Source organism: Papio anubis, chromosome 17, assembly GCF_008728515.1.
Source record: "Papio anubis isolate 15944 chromosome 17, Panubis1.0, whole genome shotgun sequence".
Classification (NCBI taxonomy): Eukaryota; Metazoa; Chordata; class Mammalia; order Primates; family Cercopithecidae; genus Papio; species Papio anubis.
This window is the reverse complement of record NC_044992.1, coordinates 25,012,656-25,029,827: the sequence shown is the minus strand read 5'-3', so window position 1 is coordinate 25,029,827 and position 17,172 is coordinate 25,012,656. Positions and strand designations below refer to the sequence as shown.

General features: G+C 52.3%; 1 protein-coding gene across 3 annotated transcripts in view; it reads right to left on the bottom strand.

Annotated features, from left to right (window-relative positions):
* RHBDL3 (rhomboid like 3) overlaps nt 1–6,479 on the bottom strand; it is a 55,397-nt gene extending 48,918 nt beyond the window's left edge. Inside the window, exons 1-2 of one of the 3 annotated variants that reach the window (XM_003912581.5) lie at nt 6,225–6,479; nt 4,597–4,620 (exon numbers count right to left, since the gene is read on the bottom strand). In XM_003912581.5, the coding sequence (XP_003912630.1) occupies nt 4,597–4,620; nt 6,225–6,335 (135 nt within the window). In that variant the 5' untranslated portion in view covers nt 6,336–6,479. The remainder of the gene's footprint in view (nt 1–4,596; nt 4,621–6,224) is intronic. The other 2 variants (XM_003912582.5, XM_009190084.4) reach the window with 2 other exon arrangements.
* Between the last annotated feature and the right edge of the window lie 10,693 nt (nt 6,480–17,172).

Below are 17,172 nucleotides of genomic sequence, written 5' to 3'. Positions count from 1 at the left end.
CAAGGGCTCCAGTTTAGCCTGTGCCTTTGTTCCTCTCTGGGAACCCTGCTGTGTTGGCTAATTGTGAGTTCTGGGGGTGGCCAACACCCTGTCTCTGGGGCAGGCGTTTTCTCTGTAGCTCCTTGCTAATCCCTTCAGGGGTCTTATGCAGTAAACCGACATCGCTGTAAGCCAGCTCTGAAGCATGGGACTACAAGAGTGAAGTTAGGTCTCAAGGCAAATAGCCCAACAGGAACTGGAGGAGCAGGGGGCTGGGAAGGGGAGACACTGGAAGACAGAAAGCAGAAAAATCCTCTGGGCTCAGAAGTGTCTGTTGAGGAGCTGCCTTCCCCACAGGGGCCCGGATCTCAGAAAGTCTGGTCCTTGTGCTTCTCCAATCTAATTCTGATTCTCAATGAAGATACATTTGTTGAATGTCCACTGTGAATCAGATATTGCAAAGGGAATTTCCACTTCCATTTGATTCTCATAGTCACCCGGGAGTTAAACATTACTGTCCCCATTTTACAGAGGAGGAAACTGAGGCTCAGAGAGCTAATGTAATTACCTCCAATCACAAAGTGAGTAAGACTTGAACCCAGGTCTATCTGAGTCCAAATCCAAGTTTCTGCCTCCAGCAACCCACCGAAGCGGTGGCCCCAGGCCTTCTGTTCATCGTAGCACATGTTTATGTTTATAATTTTGGTGAGAGAGTACTTGTCTGCTTTCCTTCTGGGAGATTAGCAAAATTGGGGTCTCTTTTGGGGGTCTAGGAAATACAGGCTCCCGGTGAGAAGGAAAAAAGGAAGACAGTCAAGTTACTTTCAATTTTGCCTTTTCCCTTTTGTTCTTTGGAGCTTGAAAGCAATTGTGCTTTGTTGACTTAACAGAACTCTGCTCCAAACCCTTTTGTTCATTAAACATTCAGAGATCTTGGAGGCATTTTTACGGGTAAACCTGGAAATGACTTTTCCAACCCAAGAAGCCCTTTGTGGGTTAACTGGGCTCCAGTCCCATATCTGTCACTGCCTCGCTATTTGGCCTTTGACTAAATATTTGACCTCGGATCAAAGCTCCCTGGGATTCAGGAAGGGACTGAGAATAAGACTATCAAAGCATAACCCGAAAAAGGGAAGCTTTTCAGAAACATATGGAACAGATATAAAGCGATAACTAAAGGGGACATTACCTGTGCAAAATTATAAATACCAGTGGCATAAATCAGAAATAAAAAATAAACCCAACCACACACAAAAATTTACCAAATAACATTTCTCAAACAATATAATAAAGAAGGCTTACTTAATAAGTGATGCTAGCATAGCTGGATAGGAGTCAGATGCAGGTGGAGTACAGGGTTATATGATGTTTTAAATCACAGAAAAAGCAGTAGGAAATAGAAGGGCATATTTATGAGATCTGAGGAGGGATGAAAACTATCTCAGGTCTGAAGCAACAGAAGGAATCATGAAGGAAAAGCTCAACAGATTCCACAGAAAATAAGACTTTTTTCTTTCACACAATTTTTTTTTTTAACTTTTAAAAAACAGGGATGGGGTCTCGCTCTGTTGCCCAGGCTGGTCTTTAACTCCTGGGCTCAAGCAATCTGCCCACCTTGGCTTCCCAAAGTGTTGGGATTACAGGTGTGAGCACCCAGTCAGAAAAATAAAACATGTTTACTATGATATTATACTGTAACAACAGACTAATATTTATGGTAAATTTTAAACCTACTTAAATATTTAGGAAAACCATCAAGATCTCCAAAATATGAAAAGACGACTCCCTCAAGAAGAAGTTTGAACAGGACATGAACACATGGAACATACCGAGTTGAACTGATGACCTTCAGGTCTCCCGCCTGCTGTTAACTTCTGGGACCCATGGGGAAGAAACGGCGGAGTGGGGGTGCATGGCATGGATTGACTCTGCTATACTCCTGCTTGAGTGGGCCAAATGCCAGAATGCCAGGGAGGGGTCACCTGCTTTCATCACCTCCAATTCCCACAACAGGTATCCTGGCCATTTAGTTTAAGGGTGACCATATAGGACCAACAAGACCAACGCCATGGCTTCTAGCCCTTGGGGTCCAGTTGGTGTCATGCTAGATCAAGGCTACTCCACATGCTGAAGAACCAGACAGTACAGAGGGACTGGTTTAATCCATCCCTAACACCTGGAACACAGATCCTAACAGATCCCAGTTTTAAACTGGGTGACCACTGGTGTCTGCTTGACCCAAGAAGGGAGGGAGGAGATGCTTGACTGGTTCTAGCCTCCCATGCCACTGATCTCTGGAAGGTGAACTCCAGAGCCACTTGTGCTTACAGGGACTCTGATGGGCATCATGTCCCATCCTTGACTGCAGTTTGACCTATCAGGGTTGCTTGCTTCTTTTTTTTTTTTTTTTTTTTTTTGAGAAAGGGTCTCACTTTTTGGGAGGCCATCCTCCTGTCTCAGCCTCCCAAAATACCAGGATTACCGGCATTAGCCGCTGTGCCTGGCCTAATTTCTTTCCTAGAATTAATTCTGGGCAGGCCTCCCAGAAGCAGGGGTATGCTCTTTGTGACACCCAGGACCTACCTTCAGTTGGAAAAAATTGGATTTCATAGACCACTAGCTACTATCAGGTGCTACACATTCCCTTGAGTTCCAAATTCTTCCTACTAAAAGCTCTCTTCCTTTCACCCAAATGGTTTGTTTTAAAATGTACACATACACACAAGGACTGGCAAAGGAAATAAATCAAATGAGAAAGACAGACACAGACAGAGAAAAAAAAGAACGATACACTTTGTTCTAGGTTCTGATTCTAAATCTGGCAGGAGGTGTGAAGGGCTGGCAGCTTGGTGGTAGTGGTGGCAGTGGCGCAGCGGGCTCCCTCCTGCCTTGGGGCATCAGGCCAGCAGCTGCTGTACTCTTAGGAGCCAGAGGGAGAGATGCTCTACCCGTCAGGACAGGAGCCAGTGCATGCTCTGAACTTCAAACCACAGCCAGGCCTCGTGGTTAATGTGGATGATAACCCCAAATCCTCACCCCAGGCCTTTCACACTGCAATTCAGTGTCATCACGCCCACTCCAGCATCTGCAACCAGCTGGCTCCTCTAACTGAACTTGTCTCAAACCAAAGTTGTCATTTTTGCCAACGTCTCTCCGCACTCCAACTTGTTTTTTGTTTTTGTTTTGAGACAGGTCCTACTCTGTCACTCAGGCTGGAGTGCAGTAGCAAGATCGTGGCCCACTGCAGCCTCAACTTCCTGGGCTCAAGCAATCCCCCTGCCTCAGTCTCCCATGTAGCTGGACCCACAGGAGTGTGCTACCATGCCTGGCTAATTTTTTAATTTTTTGTAGAGATGACGTCTTACTTTGTTGGCCAGGCTGGTCTTGAACTACTGGATTCAAGTGATCCTCCTGCATTAGCCTCTCAAAGTGTTGGGATTACAGGTGTGAGGCACCACACCCCGCCCCACTCCAACTTTTTCTTTCCCTCCTAGGTTCAGAATCTCAAAGTTAGATATGTGGTTCCCCTCATCTATGGTCTACTAAGATCTTCCAATTCTTCCATCTCCATGTCCCTCTTCCTGTCCATCCTCATTGTCACCTTCTTGCCTCCATTCAGTGCTGCAGCTACTGCCTAGCTTCCCTGGTCCCTGCAGGCCATTCACCCTTTGTCCCCTAAGACACTGGAGCTTTCCCAAGCCTGGCTTGGATCACGTAACAACCCTGCTAAAAAAACTTTCTAAGGCTTCCCCTGCCTACGACTAAGTCCTGGTTCAAGCTAATTTTTCAGCTTTATCTTCTTCTCCAACCAACACATTCCCTCTGGCCCACTCACACCAATTTCTTAAAGTTGCACAAACTTCATGGCACAATCATTCTCACCCCAGGACCACAGCACTCAACTATCCTCCAACATGGGGCAAAGAGGGAGAAGGAAGCACATAACAGCACCCACCACGAATGCTAAGCAAAGAGGAGAACCATTTCCTTGCTGAAGGTTAAATGTCCACCTCCAGGTTCAAAAGCCAATACTTGGCACCCCCAACCCCACTCCCTACACCTAGACTCCAGGCATTGCACAAAGAATCACATACAATTTCCCCTCTGTAACCTCCCAGCACTCCCTCATCCCTAAGACAGAATTAAAATCACTGAATCAGCCTTCAAAAGAGTCCGTACTGTAAGTCAGCCCCCCAAGGATGGCAGAGATTTGACCTCAGTGGTGGCCATGGACCCTCCATAGTGGAGGTAGAAAGGGAGAGGGATTGTCAGTCCGAGCCCTTCCCCCACCTCTCCAGCCCCCTACTGCAATCCCCTGGCATACGGAGGATTTCCCAGGCATTCAATATATAACGTCCAATTTATATATGGTGTAAACCCGGCTCTGGTGCAGCAGAGTAGGGAGGAGGCGGGAGGGAGATCCTCTCAGGGGAGTCCATCTCTTCCTCCTGATACCTGGAGAGCAGCGTCGTTCAGTCCCAGAGATGCACGAAGCCACACCCCCACCCCACGTCACCATCTCAGGAGCGCGGAGCTAGGGAAGCCCACGCAAGCAGGGAGACTGAGACCGATTTCAGGGAGGGCTGGAAGGAAGTGGGGGGTTAACTGCTCACATACCTGATCAAACAGGACTTTCCAGTGCTGGCAGAGAGGGAGGCCATGCAGGAGAGAAGGAATAGGAGAGAAAGAAAGACACACTTATCACCAAGGTCTCTGTAGTCCTCGGATGTTTCTGACATAGCCTCCCAGCGGCTGCCCAAGAGTCATGACCAGGCTCAGGGACTGGCCACAGGAGAGCAGGGGAAGTCTGGGAGGAGCTCCCCAATGAGTCCACACTGAGCAGAGGGAGGAAGCTCACAGTAAGGGATGGGGTGGGGGCGGGGGCGGCAAGGTGGGTGTTGCTGGTTCTGGAACTGGCAGAACAAGTGATTCTCAACAATTACTAAATAAAGGCGTCCAACTATGTCCAAGAGCCTCTAATAATTTCTGCTGCCTAAAGCTTATGTCCACAGCTACTCCAGGCCTGGGAGAGCATGGCCAGGTGCAATTCCATCAGACCCTGCCGCAATGGGTCTCACCTGCTGGGGGCTAGAGACCCTCGCCCCACAGAAGAACTCACCTCTGCATAAACACTAACATTTTGCCTGCAGTTTTTTTTGTTTTGTTTTTTGTTTTTATTGGGGGGGGGGGCGGGCGGGTGGGGGGTGAATGCTGAATGCGGTGAAGCCCACCCATTCTCTTCCAAGGCTGAGTCTAAGAGGTGACTACATCAGATTCTGCCAGGGATTTAGGGCCAGAAGGAAGTGATAGATTTAACTGCAGACGCCAAAGACAGAAGATGGTAAATTATCCCCCAACCCCATTCAGACTTTCCCGCTTTGGTTGTGTAGGTTGGGAGCCTGGTTTCACTTTCATCTCCCCACCCTGAGGAGGGGGGTGGGCAGGGCAGGGTGTCTGCCCGGTTTTTCACCCCTATTTGTAGGTTAGCCCCGGGAGGTTAACCCAATAAACTCCAGTTCCCAGGGCTTCCCAAGGCCGGCCCGCAGGACCGGAGGGATGGAGACCAGAGCAGGAGAGGGCGGGGAAGCCCTGGGGCAGCCCCTCCCTCTTCTCGCCCAGGGGACCGTCCCCTGGCACAGCCACGGTCTTGGACTCACGGGCCTCCTTCTAGGAGCAAAGCCGCTCCCAGCACTTTCCCTCCCTGCTCCGGCCGGGGTCAGAGGAGGGGGCCGACTTGAATTTCAATCAGAGTCGCGACAAGGCGGGTGCCGGGGGCGGGGGGGGAGCTAATCCGGGAGCGGAGGAAGGGGTCGCCAGACCCGCCTGCACGGCCAGGGACCGGGACTCTGCGGCGTCGGTTCCTTCCTCAGCTCCGGGAGCCCGCAGGTCGCGGGCGTGAGGGGAGGGGGAGTCACTGCCGTGACGCGGCCGCCTCTGCGGGAAAACGCCGTGTCCCCGGCACTGCACCAGCGGCGGGGAGGGGGCTCCGGCGGCGACAGGTCCGCGGCGCAGCTGCGGGGCTGTGTCCCGCAGGGAAGCCGCGGGAACCAGAGCGAGGGAAGCGGTGCGCGCGCGTTTCGGGGAAACCGGTCCCTCCGCCCCCTCCTGCCCGCGGGGACCCGGCCAATCCGGGGCGCTCCCGCGTCACCTTGAAACCTCCAAGTTGCCCGGCGTGGGGCGAGACAGGGGCGGCTTTTCCCCCAGGCGCCCCCAGAAAGTTTGCCGGGCGGGGAGGGGGCACTCACGTCCTCCGGCGCCGCGGGCAGCTGCTCCTCGGCCTCGGGTTCCAGCTCCTCGATGCGCTCCGCCTCGGCGCAGGCGGCCACCGCGGGGCCCGGACTGGGGTGCTCGCCCATGGCCGAGACGGAGTCCGGGGGCGGCGGCGGCTGCGGGGCTCGTCCCGGGGCGCCGGGCTAACTTTGCGCCGCGGCGGCCGCGCCGCTCCGGGGGCTCAGTGCGCACCGCGCCGCCTCCGCGCCCGCCCCGCAGCCCGCGCCCGCCCCCATGGCCCCGGTCCCCGCGCCGCCACCGCCTCCTCGCGACCCCGGGACGCCCGGCCCCTCCGCCGCCAAACTTCTCTGCGCTCGCTGCCCCGCTGGCCTCCGCCTCCGCCCCGGCCCCCGCGCCCGGCTCAGAGGCGAGGGCGCCCTTGGGCCGGCCCCGGCCCCGCCGCTCCCCGCGCTCCCTTCCCGCTTCTCGCGGCCCCCGCTCTGCGCCCGAGTCTCCTCCTCCCCGCGGAGTCCTCGGGGGCGGTGCGCGGGCGGGGGCGGGGCTGCTCGCGGGGAACGCCGGCCCCCGCCCCGCACCCCACCCCGGGCGCCGCCACCCGGGCCCAGTCGGTCAGAGCGGCGCGGCCCGGGAGGGGGAGGGCTGCGGCGGGGCTGGCGAGAAAGTGGCTGCGCTTCCCGGGGCGGGGATGGGGACTGCGCCGTCCCCGGCCCCGTCACCACCGGCCTGCACTCCGGGCCTGGGCTTGGCTCTTCCATCGGCTTAACCATCACTTGGAGGTGGCAGATATGTGATGGAGACACTCTGTTGGCGACGTCAGGGTTAACTAGGAGTGAATTGGGGGCGCGATGTTGTAAGGACGGGATCCCTTCTCCCCCGCCCCATTATCCTTACGTCCTATTCACTGCGGTCTCAGATTCTGGGAGGTCTCGAGAGGCCCAGAAATGGGAGAAGTCAGATTGCGGGGTCCTGGTCCCCAAAGCCTAAATCTTGCCCTTCCTACACCCAGAGCTAAGTGACCATGCCCAGGCTTCATTTGACCACGTGGACCAAGGTAAACCCAGGGAAGTGCCCCATCTGGGGAGAGGGACGGTAAAGAAACTAAAGCAATCAGAAAGGAAGTTAGCCAAAAAGGAGTAGGGGATCTTCTAAAGAAAAAAATCGATGCTGTTTCCCTTCAGGAAAGCGCCCCCAAGAGAGACCATCTCCCGAAGCAGAGGCTCTGGCTGTAAATGGTGCCAGTGGCCGACCAGCAGGGGCCAGCTTCCCCCAGAGCCTCAGGGGCTTCTCCAAGAGGCATCTCTCAGTCAGTCCCCAGCCCACACCAAGGCTGTGCCCTTCCACTCCTCTTCCTTTCCTCTTCCCACCACCCACTCACTCACTAGTCCTTGCCCTCTTCCTTCCTCTCGGAAACGAAGCAGGCTCCTTTCCATTAGCGAGAGCTGCAATTAATGCAGTCGTCTTCAGAAAGCAAGCACATAACCCTGTGCCCAGGATCCGATCTGTGACCATCTCACCCAGCAATGACTGCTCCCCTTAAACACCGAGAAGGGAATTAACTTGATTCTAATTAGGTGAGTTTGCTACAGACACCAATTTTCATCTCTGTTTCAGAAAGTGTGATCATTTCAACTATTTTTGTTTCTCACCACCCTCCTCCCCATCCCTACTCTACTAACAAGTCAAGATCCTGCCAAGATTTTCTTGTAAATAAAACTGTCTGCATGGGGTGTGATTTTGAAAACAGCCTTCAGGGGACAGAAGAGAGGCTGATTTCTTTGTGGAGAGGAGCCCAGAAGGACAAGTGACTGCTGGGGCCCTGGGGCCTGTGCCTCCTGCACCCCTTGCTGTCATTTGCATGGCCTGAATGGGTGTTGGCTCTGTTATACTTAGATCTCTGGGACTAGAGAAGTGGGCCAGGAAGCCTGGTTCCAGGGGAACTGGAAGGAGAAGGGCACAGAAAAGGGTTGGCCACTCTGCTGGGATGCCCAGCCGCCCTGGACAGTGTTCTGATACCAGCTACCCATGGGAGCTGCCTCTTCATCAGCCCAGGGACAGCTCTTATCAACGTATCCAACTCTATCATCCCTTCATGGGGAAGGGAGCTTAGCAGGCTCAGTTCTGTTCCTGAACATGTATTAAGCTCCTACTAAGTACCAATGACAGGGCTTTGAGAATACAGAGGTGGATAAGACCCAGACCCTGCCCTCTAGAAATGGATAATTGGGGGTGACAGTCACATTCCACGCAAGGGTGAGTCCTGGATTCAAGGGAAGCCCAGAGGGTGTAGAACTCCGAAGGAGGGGGTCCCTGTGGGTCCGGGAAGGCTTCCCAAAGGATAAGCCTCCAGAACTAGGCAACGTGGATAAGGTGAAGGAGGCGTTCCAGGTAGAGGGACAGCACGGCCAGGCTTGTGGAGCAGCATCCTATGGGAGGCAAACGACAAGTGGTTTGGCATGACTGGAAACCGGAGCACGATGACCAGTCTAAAGAGCCCAGCCTGGATGGGAAGGTTGTGAGGGGCTGTGAGTTTCATGGGAAAAGAGCTTGGACTTTACCTAAGGGCAATGGGGAGCCATTGAAGGATTGTGAGCAGGCAAGTAATATTTAAAATCCCTCTGGCTGTAGTGTAGAGTCTAGACAGGAGGGAGGTTGGCCTGAGCAGAGGGACATGACAGGTGCTGTCGTCTCAAGGAAGCGGTCACAAGGTCAGTAGCAGTTAGAATAAAAGGGAGAGGGAAGATGGGAAACATCCGGAAGGCTATCCTGTTCCTCCTTCTGCCCCTAGGAACATTTACCCTGCCTTGGCAGAGTGAGTTCCCAAAAGTCTCCTAAGAAGGAATTCCTGATTGCTCACCAGGATTCTTGCTTCACGGGGCGGCTTCCCCCACCTTGGCCCTTACTGGGAGGTGATGGGTGTCTGGACTGGGAGACTGTTAGGACAAGTTGTTACATCCATCATCCTCCATGAGCCTGAGGCCACCCTTCACCTGTTGTCCTCAATGTCACCTACGCCCAGCTGGTCAGGCCACTCTGCGCCTCAGCCCCAGGTGAATCTGCAACCCAGTCCCCAGCAGGCAGTAGGATATGGGGCCTGGGGCCCAGGCCTAGAAAGCTCCAGAGGGCTGGGCGCGGTGGCTCAAGCCTGTAATCCCAGCACTTTGGGAGGCCGAGACGGGCGGATCACAAGGTCAGGAGATCGAGACCATCCTGGCTGACACAGTGAAACCCCGTCTCTACTTTAAAAATACAAAAAACTAGCCGGGCGAGGTGGCGGGCGCCTGTAGTCCCAGCTACTCGGGAGGCTGAGGCAGGAGAATGGCGTGAACCCGGGAGGCGGAGCTTGCAGTGAGCTGAGATCGGCCACTGCACTCCAGCCTGGGCGACAGAGCGAGACTCCGTCGCAAAAAAAAAAAAAAAAAAAAAAAGAAAGCTCCAGAGGATAGGAGTGGCTGGGCTCCCTGACACCTTTTATTCTACTCTCACCTGAGATAGCCTAAGGACTGGCATATTCTGCAGCGTTTTGGGAGCAGAGGAGGGAATGAGCATGGTGTCACTTTCACTGACCAGCTGCAGCGGGCAGGCACTCGTCGATGCCTGGAGGTGTGCCATGCACAGGTCCCACCCTGGAAAAACCCTTGGCGCTAATGAGAAGTGACACCAAACTGGGCCTATTGGCACTTCTCTGCTCTTCATTTTGTAAGGGCGCCACACCATGGCCTCTTTTAAGGTTCCTAACAAGACACTCGAAATCAACGCAGAGCAGGATAAAGGGCTGGGGAAGGGTGGATCAAACTCAGTTTAGAAGGGCAGGAGCATGATGTTGAGATGAGCCTTGAAAGGGGGCAAGCTTGTGGTAGAGAGTGTGGAAGGGTTTCTAGGTAAAGGGAACCGCTGAGGCAAAGACACAGAGATAGGAAAGCTGTTGACTATGTTGGGAACCATGAAGTGGCTGAGCACAAAGTGAGGATGGCCGAGCAGGCGAGGAGCACTGTGTCGCCAGAGTCCCTGAGTGCCAGTCTGAGGAGGTTGGACCTTGCCCAGTGGGAGATAGAGAAGCAGTGATGGCTTTTAACTGGAGCAGCGTTTTAGGAAGATTAAGTTGGCGACAGCTCAGCAGTGCCATTCAGCTCACACGTGCTGAGTGTCCATTATGTGCCAGACCCTGGCCGAGGTGCTGAGAATACAAACGGGATGAGACCCAGGCCCTGGCCTCCTGGGGGAAAATGAGGTCATCCTCTAATGACAGTCCGGTGGGATAATTTGGAGAAGACAGGAAAGAGCCTTTTGGGGGCTGAGTCTCTCGAATGCGCTCTCCAAGAGAGAAAGGAGGTTTTTTAAGGACCCGATGTTCTGGTCCTGGGAGCTGGGACATCGGCTGCCACAGAAAAGCCAGGAGTAGCTGCTGGAAGCAGGGAGAGGAAGGCAAAGGGGGCTGAGCAGTTTGTGGACACCTTGAGCTAATGAGAAGCCAGGGAAGAAACATGAAGGGCTGTAATTATTGCTCAAAGCAATGGCAGTGCCCAGAAGGGGGGTAAACAGGGCTCACTTTTTCTCCAGAACCTCTTTCACTTGGGGTTCGTTCTGACATCTCCCTTGGTCAGACCCACACTCTCTGAGCCCCTTCTCTCTCTGCAGCCAACTTAAACCTAAACTGACCTTCGTGGCACCCTGTCCCCACCTGTAGCTCCAATCTTCTGAGAAACCGGCCCTGAGCTACCGCTGTTTGCCTACCTGAGATGAAGAAGTTATTTTTGACTGAGATCCAAGCCCCGGCCCTGAATTCTTTTGTCTTCCAGGAATCCCCCAGCCGTGTTTGAAGTCTGCAAGTCCAAACAGCAGACGTTGCTCAGGATGGTGGAATCCGACCACCCTCCACCTCCATCTCCAGCATTTTTCCATTATCACCCACTGTCTGCCAGATCAAACAGAGCAAGACTGCGACATGGATTTCTTTCCCTTTCGTCTCTTCCTTTCACTCCAGGGCCCCCAGTTTTCTGAGTAACTTAAATCATTACTGGAAGATGTCTAGGTTCACAGACCAAACCTTTTCAAAGCAAGGCGTGGGCACCCAAAAGTTGAACTCAGAAAAGCACAGAAAAAAACTTTCCCAGTTCCAAGATTTAGCCAATCACACATTCAGGGAAATAGTCAGCTACTTTGCCAGGTCTTACCTTCCTTTCCTGTCACCTTCTTGGGGCCTGGCTGGTCCTCAGGGTCCCATTTCTGAATTCTCTTTGGGCCCCAAGACCCGTATGACCTTCACTGTGCTATAGGCAGGTCCTATCCCCTCAGTAAACCCCCTGTTCCATCTTACCCATCAGCCAGTCACAGTGGCTTACACCTATAATCCCAGCACTTTGGGAGGCCGAGGCAGGAGAATCACTTGGGTCCAGGAGTTCAAAACCAGCCTGGGCAACATAGCAAGACCCTGCCTCTGCAAAAGAATTTAAAACCTAGCCAGGTGTGGTGGCATGGGACCTATAGCTACTTGGGAGGCTGAGGTGGGAAGATCCCTTGAGCCCAGGAGTACCAGGCTGCAGTGAGCTAGAATTTCATAGCTAGGAGACTTAAATAAATAAATAAATAAATATAAATAAAGAAGAAAATCTTGGCCAGGTGCGGTGGCTCACGCCTATAATCCCAGCACTTTGGGAGGCCGAAGCGGGTAGATGACAAGGTCAGGAGATCGAGACCATCCTGGCTAACATGGTGAAACCTTGTCTCTACTAAAAATACAAAAAATTAGCCGGGCGTGGTGGCACACACCTGTAGTCCCAGCTACTCGGGAGGCTGAGGCAGGAGAATGGCGTGAACTCAGGAGGCAGAGCTTGCAGAGAGTCGAGATGGCACCACTGCACTCCAGCCAGGGTGACAGAGTGAGACTCTGTCTCAAAAAAGAAAAAAAAAGAAAAAAAGAAAATCTTGCCCATCTCTCTGATGAATGCTCTCTCCTCCACGAAGCCTTTCCTCAACTCTCCAACCCAAATGAACCACTGCTTCCTCTGAATCCCTTTTTCCTTTTGACCTTGAGTGATATCTTCTAAGTTTTATATTCCTGACACTAGAACATACATTCCTTGCAGGGGAGGATTATGGCTTATTCAGTTTTGCATCCTTCGCAGTGCACAACATTGCATACTGTAGAAACTGAACAAATGTCTGTTTAATGAAAAACAGAGGATGCCTCTCTTGATATGACACAAAGTCTAATTAAATAGTTATTACTCTCAGCCTGCAACAAGAGACAACTTTTATGGAGGAAAAAATTCTTCTGCATAATAATAATGCGCCTGTATGCTTGCTGCCTTTATTTCAAAATACTTCCGCCTTTGCCATCGCATTTCGTCCTCAAAAAGCCAGCCTTTCTGAGGTCAGCAGAACAGATACAATTGCCTCCATTTTACAAAAGGGGACACTAAAATCCCTGGGCCCAAGGGAGGTTTGATTCTCCATGCCTGTCACCAGAGCTCTTATTTAAAGAGTGAAATACAAAAGCCCCTGATGATAGTGAGTGCCCTTGGCCCCAGCCGCTGACCACTGCCTACAGAGACTGCTTTCCCGGGGCAATTGGACAAGGCTGAATCCCAGCGCACAAACAGGGCTTGTCCAGCTGCAGGCTTGTATGAGTCAGAAACTTTGGGGGTTGTCCCTGGCTTTGTAGCTAAAGCTTCCATTGGTCTATTTATCTGCTTTGTTTCTCTCAACCTATGTGTGCAATCAGTGTCCCCAGAAAAAGAGAGAATGATCTGATTTTCTTCCCCACTGCACAGAACCAGGCACCAGAGTGTCCGACAGACTGTGGAGGGAAAGAAATGATGCGGGTCTGGTAGAGTCAAGGGTAATGAGCTGCAAGACCTGTGGCAAACCTTGACATTAGAGCTCACTGTCTACAAGCGGCAAGGATTTGGTTTTGTTAGTTTGCAGTATTATCTTTGGTTTTTTGTTTTTTGTTTTTTGTTTTTGTTTTTGTTTTGGAGACGGAGTCTGGCTCTGTCAGCCAGGCTGGAGTGCGGTGGCATGATCTCAACTCACTGCCACCTCCACCTCCCAGGTTCCAGCCATTCTCCTGCCTCAGCCTCCCGAGTAGCTGGAACTACATGCATGCACCACCATGCCAAGCTAATTTTTGTATTTTTAGTAGAGACAGGATTTCACCATGTTGGCCAGGCTGGTCTCAAACTCCTGACCTGGAGTGATCCACCCACCTCAGACTCCCAAAGTGCTGGAATTACAGGCCTGCATCGCACCCGGCCTGCAGTAGCATCTTTGACTCCTAGAATGATTCTTGGCACATAGAAGGTTCACAAAAAGTATTTGCTCAATGAATGAACCTGTCCTATTTATACTTCTCCAGGCCTAGAGAAGGCCTCCCTGAGGCCAGAATCCCTGGGAAGTCTGCCCAGCGTCTAGTTTCTTAGGACTTCTTTGGTCTCCTCTGGGGAAGAACATCAATTCAGCCCAGCACCTGCTCCAGCGAGCAGCAGCAGCAGCAGCATGCATGCAGCATCCACGCAGGCAGCAGCAGCAGCAGCAGCAGCAGCAGCAGCAGCAGCACCAGCAGCAGCAGCAGCAGCAGCAGCAGGATATCCTGGAGCTCCACATTCAGTTCGGCAAGAGGCAACGGGCGCGAGGCAAGCAGCCCCGAACAGAAATGCAGGAGCAGCGGTAACAGCAGCAGCCACTGCCTGCGAGCATCAGGCAGGGGAGTGAGACAGTGGGCACTCAAATCCGTTTCCTCCATATCTCAGCCACACAGCCCAAACGAGGCTGTGTGAGAACTTCTCAGTACACATTGTAAATACCATCTGTCACACTGCCTGCCCAGACGCGGCCTTCCTCGCTGCAAAGGAAGCATTCTTTATTATTTATGCAGAATGCACCCTACTTAAGTGTTGCACCACCAGGAGAGAGAAGAAAAAGCCTGGAAGAGTCAAGGACTCCAGGGATCTGCCCTTCGGATAGCAGCTGGCTGGGAGGGCTTGGTCATCCATCTTTCTGAGGTGGGAGGTTGATTCAGTCGGGCAAGAGCACAGCCCTAGGAATTAGGCGGCCTGCATTCTCAGCTTAGTTCTCTCACCAGCTTGCTGTGTGACCTTGGGCAGGCACCTCACCCCCATGGGCCTCCATTCTTTCTCCATCTGTAAATGCAGGGGTCAGACTAGGTGATCCATGACATCCCTTCCAGCTCTAAATTCAATTGGTGTCCCTCTAACCCTTCTCCATCCTGTGCGGGCCCAGAAGCCTGTTCATCACCATTAGTTCTCCTTCCCAGCTGGCAGAGGAAATACAGTTCAGGATCTGATTTCTTTCTTTCTTTCTTTCTTTCTTTCTTTCTTTCTTTCTTTCTTTCTTTCTTTCTTTCTTTCTTTTTTTTTTTAGACAGAGTTTCACTCTTGTTGCCCAGGCAGTGGAGTATAATGGCGTGATCTTGGCTCACCGCAACCTCCGCCTCCTGGGTTCAAGTGATTCTCCTGCCTCAGCCTCCTGAGTAGCTGGGATTACAGGACTGCGTCACCATGCCCGGCTAATTTTGTATTTTTAATAGAGACGGGGTTTCTCCATGTTGGTCAGGCTGGTCTTGAACTTCTGACTTCAGGGGATCCGCCCGCCTCGGCCTCCCGAAGTGCTGGGATTACAGGCGTGAGCCACCGCTCCCAGCAGGATCTGATTTCTTAGTGCCTGAGAGCAGGACAAGGGGCCAGCAGACCTAGGCTCTGTCACTGTTTAGCCTTGTAGCCCTGGGGAAGGCAGTTTCCTAATCTCAGTTTTGTCTTTTGTGAAACCAGTGGGAGGGACTAAGAGATTTCTGCCACAGAATCCATCTCTAAATTCCGTAATCCCTGATTTTCCCTTCTAAAACACTGCTGAAAACGTGTTTACAGACTGAGTCTCTAGACATAGAGATTAGTGAGACATAGTTCTCTGCCCTCAGTGAGCTCCAAGTCAGGTGGAAAAGGCATGCTAAAAACAACTGTTAAGTGCAATGTGAGAGGTACTAAGTCGAGATGGGTGCAAAGGATGTGGTGGCATTAAGGGGTCCAAGTAGGTGATGCTGGAGCTGGATCTTAAAAGATTGAGGAGGAGTTCACCAGGTGGATGGGGCCTGATGTGTTCAAGACAGAAGGAACTGCATGTACTAAGGCAGGAAGGTGTGAATCTGCATTGGAACTGCCCACTTGTCCACTATTAGGCTGACAGTGACATTCTGGGAGTCTTTGCATTGACTGCTTCCTCTCCCACCCCCTTAGAACAATCCAGTACTCCCTGGGTTAGGGGAGAGGGGACTCATGGTTGATGGCTCCATATGGCTTCCCTGCCCATGAAGTGTATCACCAAGGAGATGAGTGACTTGAGTAAGTCTCGTCTTCCACCTGCCTGTATCTGTTCTCTGAATGAAAATCAGTGAAGCAGACTGAAACTGGGGGGCTGGTTCACAGGGTCTGAAGGTGACCCACAGCTCTCCAGCCTCGCCCACCATCAGGCCGAGTCAGAGGAGGAACGTGGCAATGTGCAAAATGGGGCCCAGTGGCTGACGTGAGCCGTCTCGGTTTGTTGGGCATCCTCCCCTGGGCAGCCAAAGCACGTGATCTGTCCTACAGCTGGGGTGGCCTGTTGTGGCTCCTTGGGGAGCTGTCCAAGTACTCTGCAGAGAGATGGAGTTAACTTGTCCCTTCTGCGTGAAGGACATCCTGCAACAGAAATGCACTTCCCCCCACGCCAGCTTCTCGATGTGGTCACTGCAGCTCTGGTCTGCAGCTCTGGTCTGCAGCTCTGGGCTGCAGCTCACATGCCTGGCTCTGCACACTCCAAAATACACAAGAACGGCAGAGGGGAGACGCATGCATCCGAGACATCGTTAGCTATGAGCAGCCTCATAGGCTGTGAGCCGTGGGGTTAGCCAGGCTCAGGGAAAGCCTGTGAAGCAGCAGTAAACATTCTTTTGGCTTGGCTTGCTGCAACGATTTATATCCCAGGAAAAAAAGGGGCCAGAAGTCATGGAAATAACAGAAATGCTGAAGGAACTGGCACATTTGCCAGATGGTTCCTGGGGCACAATCATATTTGCAGAGGGACAGTCTGCAGCGGAGGTCCTTTCATCAGAGAGCAAAGACGCTGGCTGACCGCTCATTCATTATCCCAGGACTCCTTTGGAGGAGGGTGGTGGCTGGAGCACACCCACGCTTGTCCTTCCTTCCCGGAACCTTGAAGCTGTGGTTGCCTGAAGCTGAAGTGGCATTCGGGATTGGGCCTCTCCAAACACCCACAGCTCTGCTTCTTTAGACACCTGCCACCTGTGTCTCTTTTTCCCAACTTACACCAGCCAGTCCGTTCTCCCAACTGCCAGCTGTCATTTTCTCCTTAGTGCAACTGGCCAGATTTTAGTAAATAACACAGCTTGGGCTCCGACAATATGAATTCAGTTGTGCTGCCAGGGCTGAACTATGAGGCAGTAGGGACAAGGCTGGGACAGGCTAAGTGGGCTTGAAAATATGTATAACTGGAAGGGCATTTAAAATGATTTGCTGCATTATCACAGAATTTTCAAGAACTCATTGCTTTGGTCCTGGTATTGCATATGTCTGTGTTTGTCTCCCTCCATTAAACTAGAGACTTTTTTTTTTTTTTTTTTTTTTTGAGACAGACTCTCGCTCTGTCACCCAGGCTAGAGTGCAGTGGCGCTATCTCAGCTCCCTGCAACCTTCACCTCCCGGGTTCAAGCAATTCTCCTGCCTCAACCTCCCGAGTAGCTGGAACTACAGGAGCATGCTACCACATCTAGCTTTTTTTTTTTTTTTTTTGTATTTTTAGTGGAGACGGGGATTTACCATGTTGGCCAGGCTGATCTCAAACTCCTGGCCTCACATGATCCACCTGCTTCAGCCTCCCAAAGCTGGGATTGCAGGCATAAGCCACTGCACCCAACCTAAACTAGAGATTTTGAGCAGTAGGGACAATGTCTGT